The sequence below is a fragment of the Tetrao urogallus genome (assembly GCF_951394365.1).
Source record: "Tetrao urogallus genome assembly, chromosome: 18".
Taxonomy (NCBI): Eukaryota; Metazoa; Chordata; class Aves; order Galliformes; family Phasianidae; genus Tetrao; species Tetrao urogallus.
Genome location: NC_136831.1, coordinates 2,534,958 through 2,553,585, shown reverse-complemented (window position 1 = coordinate 2,553,585; position 18,628 = coordinate 2,534,958). Strand labels below are relative to the sequence as shown.

Sequence of the window (18,628 nt, the reverse complement as noted above, 5' to 3'; positions counted from 1 at the left end):
GCCAGCAGAAGGTCTACAGAGCAATGGCCAAAAACACGTACACAAAAGCAACAACAAAACATCACATCATCAGACAGAAGTAGCTGCAAAACTCTAAGACAACATATATTTTAATGGTGACACAGCTACCAGTTCTGAGTTTCTTATGTCAGTTTAAAATCTCATTAAAGTTTATTGGTTACTTATTGAAAAAAAAAAAAAAAAAGAAAACGTGACCTCTACTTCCTATTACAGTCAGTAGGTCGAAATGATCCCTGTTTGATGATATCATCAATGACATTTTAGAGATTTGGTCCTTAGCAAGAAACAAAGATGACTGGATCATTATCAAGCACAAAGCTTGTACTTAACCTCACTACACATCATTGCCTGTACCAAGACTGACAGCTATAAAGGGAATCAGGACTGTTCCACCAATTTCGCAGTACCATTCTGTCTGCTTCAACTGTGATGTTGCTTTCTATCAGGAAGTTCACAAGGAAGGTTTTGCAGCAGAAAACTAGGGAAAGAAGAAGCTCTACAAGTTTTAGATGTTGGAAATCGATAACAACTGGAGGAAGAGAGAGAAAAGAGATGCCACTTGTAAGTAACGTTCTGGCATTTGCTTTACCTATTGATTAGCAAGGGCAACAAATGCAGATGAGGAGGATAGAAGAGCTGATGATAGAAAAATCAATGGCTTCTTTACAGGAGACACTCAATAGAGTGAAGGAAATTTGCCATTCTGCAGAAATCACTTCAGGTGGATGTGGACTGTTACTGTCTCCCATTTCCCAAAGAAGGAGAATGCTGCTGCCCATGTCTTTCACCTCCCACCTACCTCTCATTAGCTTGCACAGCTCTGAGCTCTGTGGAGTAAGAAGAGAGAAAAAGCCCAGCACTACTCATGAGCCTGCTGCCAACACGCTGGTTGGCCTTGGGCCATCATTTCTGTAAAATAACTCAGAAGATACCTCTTCCCACCACCTAAGTGCTGTGCTGCTAATGCTTACGTGGTGTTTTGAATATAGCAAAGAGTAGAACAAGCAGCTGTTACTATAAATTCACAACTGACCACACTTTATTAAGCTGGAACTGAGGGAAACCTCAAACTCACTGTGATCTATTTGCCAATTCCTTCATTTATTTTTCTGTATACATAAACACATGCAGGGGGCTAAGACACTTTAGTTAGATCCAGTAGATCTATTTTACGTCATTATATCACCATAATTTCATCTTCGTACTGACACTGCTTGATTGAGTCTGTAACCTGGATCCATGATGGCTGTGCCCTGCCAGCCAGAGCACTCACCAGGTTGACGAAGTCCTGGTAGCAGATCCGCCCCTCTGAGTTGCTGTCTGCCAGGGCCAAGAGGACCTCCAGCTTGTGAGGGTCCAGCTCTGAGCCGTGTCTCTGGAGAAGGGAACGAAACTTCTCCGTGCTGATATAGCCGGTGTTGTCAGGATCAAACTGGAATAGTAAGGGAAAGCGTCAGGATTAACCATTCCATGTTACATAAAACTCTGACCTCCTATGTATTCTTTATGTGCTGCAAACCTACAGGCATCCTGAGAGCTGCTGGATGCTCCAGTGATCTTCGGCTTCTTTGTACTGCCAAGGAAACTACAGAACACCCTGTTGCAGAGATGAGCCAATCCATGTGTCATTATCCCACTTCCACACAAGCTTCAGGTAAGTTGTCTCTCCTCACCCTTCCTTCCTCCCTCCCTCCCTATCAATTCTCTTGGCAATTTTTTATACCCTACTCTATCTGGACTATCAAGCAGATGGGAGATGAAGCCTGTGAGACAAAGCATACTGGAATGAGTTTTACACCTATCTTTCCTAACACAATTTCAACACAGGAACATCATCCCTGCTCATGTACTTTCTGTTCAGTCTTCATGATAACTTTCCAGATCATCTTTAACTTCAACATTTAAGTGCTTTCAATGCTGAAGAGCTCTTTAGAGATGAATTGGAACAAGACTTTGGACAGAAAGCAAAGCATTAAGCCATACTATAAATAGCAAGGCAGCCACATGCCTATTTCAGAATATAAATGAGACTCATTAGAAAGAAAGTCCCAGGTGAGATTTAGAGGGAATCCCACTCTGACCAAAAAAGTCACTGTTTTCTGTCAGTCCAAATGGTTCATCTCCTAAAAGTGACACTGAACAAAAGGAGACAGCTTTGCAAAGTTGTCCGAACTTAGAACTGCTTCCAGCCCCTAACTGGCATGGAGCTCCCCAGGGCACTCAGCCAAGGGCTGCCAGCGCTCCACCAGGCACGCTGCCCCAGCAAAGCCTGCCCTGGCACCACGCTGAGCATGTTTGTTTCTTTTGTCTTTGAAACTGAGCGCATGCAAGCGGCCAGACGATCCAGCACTGGCTGTGGTGCAGTCTGAGCTCTGCCAGCTCTTCGTTGCTGGGAGATTTGCCTTTGATTTCCCAAACTTGGCTCTGAGTAGCCTGGTGCTTACTGGCCTCCTTTTGTAGATAATGATATCGAGCTTGTTGGCTAAACTGAATGGCTGTCAGGGGCAGGGTGGTCAGGAGAGAGTCTTTTCATGGTAACATTTGGGACATAAAGAGCCTTGGCAGAGCCCAAAAGTTCCTGACAATCCTCACTCTTTCCTAACAGAACAAAAGCTGAGCAGGCGCCAGGCCTTCAATCAGACACAGCGGAGTAAAGGCTGCCTTGGCAAGGGAGCGGGTGAGCAGAGCGATGTGGCAGAGGATGCAGCCTGCCAGCAGCAGGGCTGGCACCGCTCTGCCATCAGCAGAACAGCTAAAGTAATATCCTCGAGCACGGGCAGCTTGTTTAGAGGCTGCAGCACCACGTGTGAGGACTTGAAGGACTTGGCGCCGGTTCCTTCTGGCTTAAGCCAAGTACTTTTCTCCCACTGGTGACTGCTACCACTGGCTGCTTTGTAGAGAAGGAGCTGCCTAAATGGAGCCGGGAAGATCACAGTCCCTTGCTGGAACAAGATATTTTGTCAGAAGCTGCTGGGGGAATTGGATTACACAAAACAAGACAAACCAAATGACCAGCAGGCAGTCAGATCTGGGTACTCGCTATCTGCAAAGGGTTCTTCTGTCCTTGTGAGGTGGCCTGGATGTATGCTTCCTGACAGTTGGCACCCAGAGCCAAAGGTGGATTTCATCAGCTGTTTACTGTTAAACAAGGGCTTAGTATTAATCCCTGGACAAGTTTGGCTCCACTACTTCAGTCACCCCAATTTAATGCTTTGAATTAAACTGAATCTTAAAACCAATTCAAATATTAGGGCTTCTCCACAAGGCTCAGCTCTGATACTTTCTGGCTCTTGCTGGGAAGTTGCAGGCAGCTGACTTTTGTGATTCCTAATCCCAGAAGCAAATAAAGGAAATAAGTATTAAATATGTATTATTAGCATAATACCTGAGATGACCTTTCTCAAGGGAATCAGCAGAAGCAGAGAGATGGCTCATTCAGTGAATGGAACTAACACCTGCTATCCCACAGGCTGTACTGTTTTCATCCTTGTTTCCTAAAAACGTTTGGCCCAACCACAGCTCTACTTAAGTATATCTGGGCATTTAGAATGTATCTTGTCTAGGATAAAACCTTTTGCTCTTTGAAGGCTTAAATGCCTCCCAGCTTGAGGGCCAGGGTCAGTAAGAGAAAAGTGGGAATCTCCCCCATGCTGTGAGCTCACTTTTTGACTTTGTAGAAAGACCAATGGCCACAGCAGTGGGAAACATCAATATTCCTTCAAAGGTCAAAAGAGATACAAGTGCTGAAGCATGCAGGCTCCCAAAGCACACAGAGCTACTCAGATCACAAAACACTTTCCCCAGACTTTGTTCTGCTTTAAAGCGTGCTGAAAAGAGACACTTAGTGACCAGGAACAGAGATTACATAAGCAGTTCCAAACTTCCAACCAGCCCACAAGGACAAAGGTTCTGCTGCTTCTCTCACCAACACGGCGTCAGACATCAACACGCTGTCGCTGCCTTAGGCAGCATGTTTCCCTCGTTCACATTACTATGTGTAATTTTCATTTTGGCTAAGCTAATGATAACAATTAGAAATAAGTTGGAAATAAAACTTTGGATTTGGGCAGTGTGAAAGAGAACAGTAAATAAGTGGCATCTGAACTGAAAATGTCTGCCTCAGAACAGGACTAGAATACAGCTTCCATTGACAACCTGGAACAGAATGTTTTACTGTAAACCCCATCTGTAAGAGAATTCTCTTATTTTTAAGTATTTTTTCTATCAAATCAAATAAAGACACTTTAAACTCATCTGTCTCCACAACACTCAAAATCCATCCCAACACAGCAAACCACCTCAAACCCGCTTCTGATATTGCAGCTAAACACAGAAATCGAGGAGTTGAGCCGGTCCTGCAGAACAAGCCTCTCCACGCACAGCAAAAGCAAGCTGTGACAGCACACTCACAACAATTGGGTCCATCAATTAAAAAAAAGAGGCAACTGACCTTTGCTAGGCGCTTCATGTATTTATCCATGATGATCCACTTCTCCCACAAGCTCAGTCAAGCACCTTTGTCTCAGAGAGGCTGCACTGAGCTCCAGCCCCACAGGGCTGAGCCTCCCAGCACAAAGGCAGCCCAGTGGCTTCCTCAAGCTTGGTTACTTCTGCCTCTGCTAAATGTACACGTACTTGGACAGACAAGTGCAACCCAACCACTGCAGGGCTAAGGAAGGCCGACTGCCCCCCTCTACTCCCAAACAATGGGATACTAACGGCAATTTCATGCAAGGTTTCCTCCAGATTTCAATGACAATCACTCTTAACTCCCTTGATCCTCAACCAGGCTCTTAAGCAAAAATGTAAATATGTTAATGACTGTAGCAGCCATCTGACCCAAGATCTTAATTCCCTAGCCCAAACAACCTGGGTTTTTTTGTTTGTTTTCCTATTTCTTATTTTAGAGCAAATAGTTCATAAAAGTAAGGACACCACTGCAAGACAAAAATAAGAGGAGGGGGCTCAAAACCTGAATAGAATTAGGAAGCCAGATTAGGAAAGAAAATAATCCCACATTGTTCCTCCTCTTTAATTAAAGACACATCAGCCACGGCTGAGTGAGCAAGTAGGGTGGAGGCTGATGCTGCAGACAGACAATTGGTGTCTTGGGAAAAGGCAGGCACTTCACACAGCACGGCCAGCTGCTTCTCTGCTCCGTGGCAAACAGCCCTCTGGGGCATCAGTGCAGCTGGAGAGTCAACAGCTGAACTGGGCACAATGTGAGGGTGCTTGGCTGGGTTTGGAGTTGCAGATCTGACCCAGGAGCAGAGAATTTCCTACCAACCGTGGTTTCTCACATTGAGGGGCTTTGTCTTGGCATGGAGAGAATATGTCACTCCAATCATAAGTTCTCTTCATAATGGGCAGTGCTCCAAGAAATTTATCTAATTTGGATGTTAGCTGGGGATTGAATTATTCCCTTCAAAATAGAATTGTTCCATGGTTCAGCAATGCCTTCACTTGTGGAAGAGACCAGCCTGGCTGTCAGGCCTCCTGGCACTGCCCCCAGCTCTGCTCTGCACTACGAGGCAGGTTCCAAAAAGAAATTGCCCCGAGTTTTAGCCACTCCTCTTGAGACACAGAAATGGCAACTGCTGCTTTATCTTCCACCACAAAGGAGCTGTCAATAGAAGGCCTGCTTCTTGCTCACATGTAGGCTTCTTCCCATGACTAGCACTAGAAAGGAGAGCCAACTGTGTGTTAATTTTTTTCATCTCTGATGGGTTCAAAAAGAACTCAGATATGCATGGATATGTAGCATTTCATGCTTTGATGAAAATTAAAGGAATGACAAGACAGAAGGTGGAACTGCCTCATAATATCCAGGGGAGGGCAGAAGAAAGGTCTGCTTTAACAGTTTCATCACTACCTGGTGGCAATGACTTTCCCAACAACTTAATGATCCTGCTGTCTCTTCTAACAGGATGAAGTGCACATGTGAGGAGGAACCCTAATCCAGAAGAGATGAAGGCCAATGTATACCCTTTCACCTCAAAATTCATCTTTTCACCATTAAGTCACCAAATCCGAGTCTCATGAACATGTGTGGCAAAATGTTAGTGCTGGCTTCAGTGATGTACACTTTCTTCCTTTGTTAATAATGAATTCAACCACCACTGCTCAGTCAATACGAAGTGATTACGGGCTGTCCAGCTGTACTTTTAACACATGCTAGATTGCTTTGACCTGAGGTGAACTTGAGGGCTGGAAACATCACCCAGCTCTCAAAAGCCAGATTATATTTAAGCACAAAAGAAATAACCTCACTAACTCACCAGACAGGGCCCCTAGACATCACCCACTCCATAGGAGAGCTGCTGTAAGAGAGCAAAATACTTTCCAGCTCAGCATTTACGGTGTCTGCAGAACACACAGCCCATCACCTGGATTTGTGTAACTGTTTCTCTGCGTGCAGCACATGGCAAAGTGGAAATGGAGGGAGCTGGTCTAAGATGCCCTTTTCTTTGGAGATTCAGGAATGCACCACTGTAGAGTTATTAAGCAAACAGGAAAGAAGGTTTTGGGAAGGTTTGATACTTGGTGTTGCAGACTTCTGGAGTGAGCCAACAAGTCTCTCAGAGTGCCTTGACTTCCCTGTCTACAAGGCAAAAGCGATGTAGCTGTGCCTTCATGGCCCTGCACAGTGAGTGCTGGGTAGCAGTTACAGAGCATGACAGGGTGATAACTACAACAACAAAGTGCAATTAGCAAGCCACAAGGCCAAGCAGTACAGGGAGAACATGAACACAGATGGCCTTCTGCCAAGGTTTCACATAGAGAAACTAATCAGCCTTTCCAAAACCAAAGCCAGTGACGACTGGGACAAGGGCCCATCAGCCAGACACCACAAAGAACTCCTGCCCTTACCTCCCTGACTGTAGAATTTTAGATCCTGGTCCAAGCAACTACGGATATACAACAGACTAAGCAAAGCCTGCATTCAGAGACCCCAGGAAATTCTTTCCCTGCTGGGAAAGCCTATCATGCTCAGGCAAGTACCCAAAATCCACGTTTCCACCACCAAGAACATTTTTAAATGCAGCTCTCTTCCTTCTCCTTCCTATGTCTGTGGGATTCTGAATGCAACTCCTCCAGAGACACAGAGAGGAGAGAGCCAAGATGCACTCACAGGGCCTGCTGAATCAGCTTTCAGTCTTCTGCTGCCTCAATGACCCACCACTCTGAGCAACCCCGTTGCTGTGCTCCAGATCAGCCTCCTGGCAGAACAAGCACAGGAATCAGCCTCCAGCCTGAGCTGGGAAATCACAAAGCCTTCAAGCCACCCAGAACTAAATTATTCAAAATAGGCCACTGTGCTGGCTTTGAAACCAAAGCCACACCCTAAAAAGAAGCCAGGGTAAACAGAAGCTCCATTACCAGCAACACTGACGAGGAAGACGACGTAGCACTGAAAGTGAGGGAGATAATTACATGATTAATGAGATGGCACGGGTGGCAGGAGATGCCCTCCATTCTGCCACAAGACTTCATGCAGAAAGATGTGTTTATAGACTCAGCCTTCTCCAGCTCTGCTTCTTCCTCTTCTATTATTTATGTAACTGCATTAAGACTAATGGAAAGAAGCCGAGGCACTCTGAAACAATGTTATTTATTTATTTATTTTTAGATGGAAATATGGTTTTTAATCTTGACCCTGGGCTGGTCATACTGCACATTTTGTTGGATAGACATCCTCAACCAATGCAACAGGCCAGGCAAGCAGGGCAGCTTACAGCTCAGTCTCGAAAGTCATAAATCTTACATCACCAGTCCAGCCCTGCTGACTAACTGGACAACCACAGGCCAAATCTCCACATAGCTTTGTCTTTGCATGCTTTGCTGGTCTAGGTTCTAACATTTCCAACAACAACAACCAGCCCAAATACAGACTTTAGAAGAAATAAGCAAAGATACAGGTTAACAACCATAATTAGAGAGCTAGCGTAATTGAGAGAATAGAAGTCACATTCCTCAGCAATAGAAAATTTAAAGTGACTCAACTCCCCAACCCCAGAACTGCAACAGCTGAAAACAAAGGAGAAAACAAGGCAGGATGGAGAGACAGGAAAACCAGACTGAAAATGACGTTTAGGACATGGCAATACTTCTCTGATTCATGCATCATTCTTGCAACGCTGGGAAGTGGGAAGAGCCTTCTCACCTGCAAGAGAGAAATCTTCCTCAAACAGTCCCACTGGGGATTAATTAGCCCACCAAGAGAGATGAACTTCTAGCAGACCATCCTCATAGAGCCTGCTGCAGATTGGATGGTCACAGAAAAAGGAGAGCACAGACACAAAAGGAGGACTGGGGAAGGGGCAGGAGGAGAGGGCAGACCAGGCAGGCTGAGAGGAAGCCCAGATGAATGGAGAAAGGCAGGCAGGGATGTGAATGAGCAAAAAGGTGATGAATGGTAAGGAAGGCACAGAGCTTTACATAGGGCAGAGAGCAAAGACAGGCCTGAATGGAAAGAGTGAAAGATGCTGCTTGAATGGAAGGGGGAAGAGGGAGGAGAAATGAGGCAGAGAGAGAGCAGAGCAGCACACAGTTAAACACTGCAAACAGAATAGCTTCCCACACAGACTTGACAAGGCCTTAAAGAGAGGGAGACAAGTAACACAGCATGAACTTTAATCCAGGAGCAGAAAAGCTGCCTGGAGCAGACAGTGTTACCATCGTCTACCCCTGCATAATCCCTCCACCATCAGACACCTTCTTTGCCCCCAGTCAGCAGATTCTCATGAACCCAGCACAACTCAAAAAGCAGCCACCAAAGGCCAAACAGCCCCCATCAAAAGGGGTTGTAGTAAAACTGAGCCACTGACGTGGAAATAGCTGGTGGGATAAAGCAGCAAGATAATTACAAGGATCAACCCAACAGATGCAAGTGTAACGCTGTCCAACTACATACAGTTTGCATGTGCAACACAGAAACACTGCTTATCATCTGTGCTGTCTACAGAGCTTCCCACCATTTTCTAACACCAGAATAATGTTTTCAAAACAAAACTTTTCCAGGTAAAATTTGGAGATGTCAATCATGCCAAGACTTTCCCGTGAATCTGCCTTAGCTTTCAACACTGATCATTTAGAGGAAATTCCCTCAAATTCCATAAGGTCAATATAGTGGGCAATAACATTTTTAAAGTTTTTCATTAGAAAATTGTCATTTGTGTTTAGGTAATGTGAACCCAGGGCAGTGGCCTAATTCACCCAAGGATGCAGGAGACTTAAAACATGACTGTAGATGAAATGAGTTGCTTCTGCTCCAGCCACCTCCATGTAGCACTCCTACCTAGTAACAGACTAGTAAAAATTGGAAATTGCCAAACATTCCTGGGGGGATTTTTAAGTAGGATTTAAAACAGACAAAAGGTCAAAGCACTCCCAGGAAGTACATTGAGGTTGATGATATCTACAAATGAGATGTTCAAGTGAGTCTGTTGGAAACAGCAGGGACGTGAGGCTGATGTGTGTTTGCACAGGAATACACAAGCATACAGCAGTGCTAGAGGGACAGCAAGAGTTTGTAGAAAGGATGCTCTGGCAAGCTTTGAACACTGCAGCTTCACAGGACAGTTGAGCCCACGAAGAAATGTAATTGCGAACAGAAGAGTGTCTTAGTTTTCTATCTATTAGCCTGGGTACTAGCACATCACATTACATACAGCACTAGGCAGGAGGGTGAGAAAATATGAATAATTCTCAATTTAATGAAAGGAATGTGAGCTGCACAGCTGCTGCAGTTCAAGCAAGCTCTAACAGCACCAGCCATTGCTTTGGGTCAAAAGATCATACCAGTTCAGCCTGCTTCCTGATTTGCACTCCATCCCAGCTGCCTTCCTCTCCCTTTAGTGCCTGCCTGCAGGAACGGCTAGCTCTCTGGAAGAAATCCAAACACAGGCAGGAGAGGTTACAAGTACTGTGGGGAATGACAACACAAGGCAGTTCACTATTTAGTCTAGAAGCATTCAAACAGGGTCAGCATCTACTAAAAACAAATGCTTACATACATAAATACTATGCAGAAGACAGATTTCTTAGTTGGGACATTCAGGAGCTCAGGCATGCTGGAGGTTGCTGGAATCTACATCTCTGGGAAGTTGCAGCTGTTACCTCTGAATCAGACAGACTTTGCTGCCAGCAGCCAGTGACTGACAAGTCATCCCCTTCCAGAAAGGGCTGCTGCAGCATCCATGAAGGAAGGAACCAAACTGCCCCCCTCCCCCCAACCCACATCCAGATGGAATTCTAGCTCTTTCCTGCTCCCCAGATCTAAGTGTCCCATATCAGACAGCCAAGGCAAAACCACTACCACAGGCTAGTCAATCCTTTTACGGGACAATTAACTCAGGACAGTTGCAATGACTTCCTGACAATGTTGGTCTTTGTATAAGTCAACAGTAAATACAGACTGAGATGTTTTGTAAGGGTGGAGGGCAAGAGAAGGGCCGAGAGGACAGTGATGATAGTCCTGTCTAAAAGCAGTAATGCTCTTGGAAGTGCGGAGCTGATGGGCAAGGAAGGAGGCAGATACTGCAAATAAAAATCATTGACTGGAAGTCTGAAAAATACTCAGGGAAGCACAGCCATACAACAGATCCATGGAGCTGTCTCCCCACTTTACAATCTTCTCTCTACAAAAAGAGAAACTTTCGTAGCATTTATCCAGCTAAGGATCTCAGTCCACAGAGTTCGGGCATCCCAGAAGAGCTTCTGCAGAGCCAAATCTGGACATGATACAAACACCTCACCCAGAGCATCCACACACCCAGCCCTGCAATGACAGCTCTGGGTTACCTCAGCGCTTTTCAGCCCCACGAATCTCATACAAGCGCTCTATTGTTGTAGCCTTCCAGGGCCCGTGTAGCAGCCACGGAAGAAACCTAAACAAAAAGTCATCAGCCCCTGAAATCCTGTCATACAAACAAGAGTCTTCCCACCCACTGCCACAGGGACTGAAAGGAGAGGGACTGAACCCCCCTGCCCACCCCTGCCTGGTGGTCTTTTTGTTCCGTGACCTTCCCCTGCACAAACACAACCCCATAACAATCAGACAGGCAACATAATGCGGCAGTGCCGGCTTTCCCAGCCCTTCAAGGCGAGCTGAGGAGGGAAAGGAGGGAGAGCTAGGGAAAGCCAAAGGGACATAGGGATGAAGAACACCTGGGCAATGAAATAACAAGCAGTGTTACAATTCCTACCTCACAGTTCGGTAAGAACACCCTTAATGAAAGAAATAAAAGAGACGCTATCTCAAAGAGCTTAAAATGACAGAGGAATACAAGCCAGTGAGATTTTCATATAATAATAATAATAATAATAATTCAACATTTCTAAACTCTGTGTATAACTTTCAACATTACCCCCAAGAAGCCCTAAAAATTGAGCCCCTTGTTGCAAACTCTGCTGGTTTTACTCATTTGTCTTTGAGATTTAAATTTACAGACGTATTAGACGTAAGGTGCCTTCAGGCCCCACAGTGTCCTTGCAAGGAAACAGATTCAGTTTGCTTAATGGTAGGACGTACATCTCCTCTGGGAAAGGACAAAAGATCCCGAGGCCTTGTTAGGGGCAGATCAGAAAACCAACAGAGCAAGAGGAAAGCTCCTATCTTCTGAAATGTCAGCGGATTCTCCCCAGCATTTTGTGTGTGTAAAGGAAAAGGCAGACTCCACAGGAAAGCAAACCAAATAAAGCAAAAAGAAATATAATCTCTCAAGGCCTGGATTCAGTGAGCTTAGTGGGGCCTTCAGCTGTTCTTCAGGGCATTGGAAATACAGGCTGAGTACTTTTAGAAGTGCAGGAGCCTGTGCTTTCTGAGATCCTGGCAGCCAAAGTGGTAACAGAAAGCAAGCAAAGCTGCAGGAAAGCACTTGTGTGATTCACAGACATATTGCCCCCTAGGGAGCACGTTACAGTAAGAAATGACATCTCAGCTACTGCCCCTGCCCCACAGTGCTGTTATCATTACCCACATCCTTTATCAAAGCACTGCAATTGTACAGTAGAAAACCACCTAATGATGCAGGTATGACAACACTTCCATGGGGTGATGCAGCTGAAGTAAAGAGAGTCTTGTAGAGCCACACAGCTGCTGGGTGCACAAGGCCACATCTCAGCAGCTGGCTGCAGTAAGGGGAGTGGAGCTGCAACCAGTTCTTGCCTGTGACCTGACGTGAACTGGAGTAACTGGAAGAGCAGCAGCAATGAGCCTGCACACAACTGGCAAACTGCCCTCTGCAAGGAGACCGCCCCTCGTCAATCCAGTCCAGCCTTAATCCCCTGTGGAAGCGCCCCATCAGCACCCTGCTAAGAGGCAATCTTTCAAGCCAGATGCTAACAATTAACAATAGCAAAGATGAGGAATGAGAGGATAGATGGAAAATGAATACAACCACGTTCTGCTCATCACAGTGAAAGTCTTGGAGGAGCTGGACAGGAGACATACAGGTAAGATTTTTCGTGTTGTTTAGCCCCACAGTAACCACTACATATAGACATGCACTGGACAGTAACTACACTGCACCTGCAGCAACAGATGTGAGGCAGTGACAGTCACTATTTCTTCTCATTTGAAAGGAAGTACCATGGCCCAGCTGTAAAGCTGCTCTGGGATCTGCATTACTTCTGTTCCACACAGGATAAAAACAACCCTGCACTGGTACGAGATGTGAACTGTGAGTCTGAGTATTTCCCCATCAGAGAGGGAAGAAGTGTGCTTTTCATTCAGCTCTTCCTATGTACAGATATTGCAGCAGAAGCCATCTTCAAAAATAGGGTTACTCAGGCAATAGCAGAACTTCAGCACATTTACCACGCAAACTACCGCAGCTACCAACCCATAGCAGACTGCAAATCCCTGCTGCCTCCACCCAAAGCTTGGTGCTTCGCTAATTAAAATAACCATAGAAACCATGGGGAAAAAGGAATATCCAGACTTGAACGATCTTTCCCCTTGCCACAGCTCTGCAGTGCAGATCACAACATTCTCTGCATATTTGCTGCTTCCAATCCTCGTCCCAGGTTGGCAATAAGAGATGAAGAGCTGAAGTGTTTGTGTCTCAGAGCTCAGGGAAAAGCGAGAAGCAGCAATGATTTCAGAGTGCACCTCTCAACATCACCACCACGTTATTCACGTGCTTGAAAACTGAAATTTATCACATAAACACTTTCCCAGTGTTGGCGTATGCTGTGTTTGCTTTAATAAAATCCTCAAAAGAAAACAAATACTTGCACACCTTAACGCTTAAAGAAACACTAAAAAAAATAAAATAAAATCAGGAAAAGTCCTTACCCTTCTGAAATTAGTAATGAAATCAGCATGGGGCCCAAAGGAAGCAAAGGGGCGGCCCTTCAGAAGGGCCATGATTTTGTCTTGTGTTTAAAACCCCACAGTGGCAGATCCATAAAGACCAACAGAATCCTTTCAGTCATGTACATCCCACCATGGAAGCATAAAATTTGTCTTTTCCTGAAGAACAGTTTATGAACAGATGAACACATCTCCAAGGACTTATTCCTATGGACACCATGAATCTGAACTGCAATGCTCTGTTTTCAAATACTGGGTTTCACATTTTCACAGCTTCTTTGGAATGACATTTGATACACAAACGGTGTAAGTGATACTCACAGATACAACAGCCACTCCTCTATAACCATATGGCCTCTCTATCAGCATTGCTTTCGTAGCAAATATAGCCTGAGCCACTGAATTCAAACAAGAGATATTTAGGCGACTTAAAAATTCAAGCATGCCATTGCCATGCAACATTAAATGCATTCATTTCTATGAGCATCAAATTCTACCTATTAATGGATCAGCCATCCTTTGCAGCTCCCAATTTACATATCCAGCCTGCAAGCTGCTGAGGGGCCACTGGGTGTGAAATACATTAATACATTAAATCAGAAAAGAAGAAACTAAGCTCACCATAATTCAACTTAATGGTCACATTTTCTTTATATGAAGCACCACCAAGTCCATGACTTACAAACACACAGCCCAGGAAGGCACCCCAGATGCAATGGGAGACTGAACACCCCAGAGATTGTAAATGCAATACATGCAGTATACAACTGAAATGCATTCAAGTTCCATGCATCCTACATCCACCAGGTCACTAAAGCTTATGCTACTGCATACTAAAGAAGACAGTTTACCTGGACATATTTTACAACCCTAGACAAACTCTCAGCTCTTTTGCCAAACCAGACATTATCATCCTTAACGTAACAGCTCTTTTAATCTTGCAACAGCTAAAGTAGTGCTGGTACATCTATTCTTTGTCATGGTTCAGAGCAGTGATCTGATATCACACCTACAATTCACTTTTTTTTTTTTGTGCATAGCTATATGGAAACAGATGAAAGAGCAGCACACGCACCTTCTATCATCCTACATAGGTGAATGAGCCTCTCCAGTGTCCAACCCAAGGCAATTACAGCCACAGCAAAAAGAAAGATTTCTATTTCAAGTCTGTTGAAATAAAAGTCAGCAGAGGGATGGACATGGGACAAACGTCATGTAAAAACATTCTCCTTTTTCTTAACTGGGCACCATGCAGTTATGCAGCACCTGGGGGAGTGAGGGGCAATCACAAACCCAGCCTCTTGTTAGGTCTGTAGCAGCCTGTCCTCCACTGTAACAGGATACTGACAGTGATCTTATTCTCTGCTCCAACTTGTGAAATTAATTGAACTGACACTGGAGAATGAGCTTTGAAGTCCTTGAAGGAGCCCCGCTGCAGTGCTGAATAAGGACAATTCCCAACAGCCCACAGCCACTGCTACGATGCAAGCAAAAACAAAAGCAAAATCAAAAAATGTACAGTGCAGAATAATCAAGCCCTGATTTGTAACTAAAATGTTCAGAGAAAGGAAACTGGATATGGAAGGTTAATGCGGAGTTTCATCAGGAGTCTTTCCCAAAAGTGACAGAACTGCAGCCAGCAATCAGGTGCTCCTTGGTCCAGCACCCAGGCTGCTGGGTGAGACCCACATCTTGTTCACTCAGGCAATCTCACAGGCATCAGCTACAGAAAATCTGCAGAAAGGAAGGGCAGAATTAGGTGAGCAGTGGGAAGAAGCAAACACCACTCATTCATTCATAGGCCTTCCTACTTGTTGCCTGCCTCAGACATCACAGCAATAAGCACCTGTTTCAGAAAACAGCAAAAAAAACTCCACATGTAATCCAATCAAGACACACAATAAAGTCATAGAGGTTGATCAGATCTGAGACATTAGGTCTCTTTCTGTTACTTCTGAGAGACATATCTGGTGTGCAATACCAGTGAGATGAAGATCAGGCTGAAACACCCACTTGATCTAGTGAGCCCCAAAATCCCAACGTTTTCCCTTCCTATAGGAAGTTTTCTCCTTCCTATAGGTATGGAGTTTTACAGCAATCAGCCAAGAAGCCTGTCAGGAGAAAACTACATTTAATACTCTGGGTTTGAAACAGAACATTTCTGAGTAAAAATAGCTCCCTTTTTCACTGTCTGCCAGATCTGGGAGGGAGGTGAAAATCTACAGGGACTTGATTTGATGTGTGAAAAAGCAGTATTCTATAGCAGTGAGTATGCACACACTTCTTTTAGGTCAAATAATAGCTCTGCAATAACACTCAGCTTGGAGGAAAAAACCAGAGCTTGGGATAGATGCATGCTATCTGGCACTGAGTGCCATGACAATCCAAATGCATCCATCAGAAAAAGAAGGGAAAGCTTGTAAATATTTTTTAAAATCTCATCACCTCCCAGTTTTTTCTTTGAGATGCATTCTTTCAAATTCCAAGTATCTGCTCTGGGATTGGCAATCGTGACAATTATCTTACCAAAACATGAGAAAAAGATGTTCTGTCAGTATGAGATCTAGACACAGAACTGGCCAGCACACAACTCCTTCCCCCAGGAAGGGAGAAACCACCTTCACCCAGGTAGATGCAGACAGACCCCCCTCATCTACACCTGTGTAGGGGTGCAGCAGAGAGATGCTGTACTTCACACACCATACTACATGCTTGGTCATTAAATACAGGTTTGTAAGCCTATAAAGTCACTGTTGCTTGCAAGTGCAGAGTAATTTTTTGCATGAACTAGCTTGTTTTGTGGTAGGCCCAAAATTTAATTAGTTTTCTCAGTTTTATTACTCCACATGGTCAAATAACAGCCTGGAGCTACCAGTCAGCTGGAACTGCATAAGGTCCAGAAAATTCTTACTGTGCTTTTCAGGACTGTTTACTATAGCCATAAATCAGCAGCTAGCAAATGACTTTTTGCTCCAGATCTTCTTGGCCACCAGCACCAATCCTAAATGATCCCATAAATCAATGCAGCAAGGGCAACTCTCAGCTCTGGGGCCACAGAGGGAATAAGGTTGGAAGATCTGTTTCAAACACATTGCTATCCTTTGAGAGATAGTCCAGTTATAACACCTTGGGAGAAGCCACCCCATGCTGTGGAAGGCAGTTACTGCAGCAGAAGGCTCCAGTCAGGTGAAGAACATACAGACCAGCCAGCACAGCACAGCCTTTGGGCAGGTTGACTGAACAGCATTGCAGTAGTCACCCTGAAGGTGGGATGTCCAACAATTCCTCCAGAGGCCTGGGACCCTTCTCACACTTGTTTCCAAGTGCTCCACTAGACCAATTCAGAGCACACAGGGTGAAGTTTTCCAGTAGTTTTTGTCAAACTTCCCATTTTCCACCTCAGAGCACATTGATCCTCTCTCTATCAAGCAGTAAGCATGGAGAAAATGGCTCACTGGCTGCAGGCTGCCATCAGCAAGCAGTTCCACCACAATTATACATCACAAACAAGCATGTTACACAAAACAAGGCCTTCATCATCACTGGTGCCTAATTGTGAAGGATCACAGAAGGTTCTTCCTTGGAGAACAGCTCCTTGAAGAAGTGTGTGAGGTGTGATGGCAGCCACAAACAGCTTTGCTTCCAACCACCTCGCTTATTTTTCCCTCGTGCAACTCAGGGAACTCCAGGGTATGCACTGCTTACAGAGGATGTCAAGTATCAAAGAACACAAAGAACAGCTCCTAGAGGGAAGATTGATCTTGCTTGTTTAACATCAGTTTCATACACCATTACTCTTCTCACCAGCAACACAGGGTCACTGCAGACAGCTGTTCCTAAGCAACAGGAACATATACTAAGAATACATACATTCTCTGCATCTTGCCAGTGCTGGGAATTTAATATTTAGAGCTGAACGAACTCAAGGTCCATGTGAGATTTCTGTGCATTCTATTCGTAATTGCACAGCACTGAGAACAACCTACTGGCTCTGTTAATTAGTACCTGCTAAACAAGGTCACGTCCAGAGATCTACAACTCTTCACTGCTTTGTGTTTTTCAAACACGGAAGACAAGTTGCTATCGGGAAGTTCTGTGTTGATCCCGGAGCAGCTGATGAGACTGCAGCAGCAGCCTTTGCATAAGACAGCCCAAGGCAAAATGTCACTCTCAAGGCAGCTCTACTCCGACAGAACACGCCATAAGTAAATAAATAAGATCAAATCCACTCAAATACACACACACACAAAGGCTTTACCGACTCAGAATTACCAGGGAGGTGCTGGAAGGATGCAGCATGCAGGAGACAAGGGAATCCAAAGGAGCTTCAAGGAGCTGAGCAGCCACATTCCAGGGAGAGCTTTGGAAGAGCTCAGCCCATCACTGGACTTTAGCTATTTTGTTTCAAGGTGTGTTGGCACCAAGATGATTTCAGGCCAACACATTGTAGGATACCTAATAAGGTGGCAGAGAGAGATCACAGCTTCCTCGGCTGCTGCCAAACTCAAACATGCCCAATGCTGCATTTAATTTGCAAGTGTGCCCAGGTACATTTGTGCTCACTGCAAATAAACGAAGGTAACAAGAACATCATACTTCCTACTACACACTTTCCAGGTCTGGTAGAGAGTAAGTTTAAAAGGCCTGTAAATGCCAAAGCATAAATGCTGATGGCTTGGAAAAGCACCTCCAAACTGTTTCAACTTGCTAGGCAGCTGGGTTTGTTCCTCAGGAGACAGGATGATCTCTTCCTCCTCTCTCCCTTCCATCATAACAGAGCACATAGCTAGAGCACAATGCACCAGCTGATTTGCAGAAAGGCATCAATCCAGTCTGTGTTTACAGTTTTTTTACCCTGCTTTCTTTTTAAACACGAAGGCTTAAATGTTCTGTTTGCTTCAGTGATTTTCTGTGTGCAACACAGGATTGGAGAACAATGCATTAGCAAAGATCTATGTGCCTAAAACCCACCCAGCACATTCAGCTGGAATGGCAAAACACAGCTACCGCAGCCTCTCACTGCAGCTGGGATCAGGGATACAACAGCCCGAATGCAGCTTGCTGCGCCCCTCAGATGCTACTCTCCAACACACAGGTTTTCAGGAAGCTCAGACAGCAAAGGTACACAAATGTGTAATGAGTAGGAAGCCTCCGAGGCTTTTACAAATCTAGAGACATCAAGCTGCCAGTAACTCACGAGCTGCGTAAGACTGACTCAGCCTCCATGTGCTTTTCAGTGTGTTTCTTAAGACTCCTTAAAACATTTCAGGAGGTGCCTCATTCTACCAG

At 44.9% G+C, this 18,628-nt stretch overlaps 1 protein-coding gene across 2 annotated transcripts in view; it reads right to left on the bottom strand.

Moving 5' to 3' along the window:
* RHBDL3 (rhomboid like 3) overlaps positions 1–18,628 on the bottom strand; it is a gene marked incomplete at both ends in the record, with an annotated part of 43,117 nt that overhangs the window by 15,231 nt on the left and 9,258 nt on the right. The window contains 2 exons of one of the 2 annotated variants that reach the window (XM_079544145.1): positions 1,295–1,453; positions 9,823–9,906. In XM_079544145.1, the coding sequence (XP_079400271.1) occupies positions 1,295–1,453; positions 9,823–9,906 (243 nt within the window). The remainder of the gene's footprint in view (positions 1–1,294; positions 1,454–9,822; positions 9,907–18,628) is intronic. The other variant, XM_079544146.1, reaches the window with a different exon arrangement.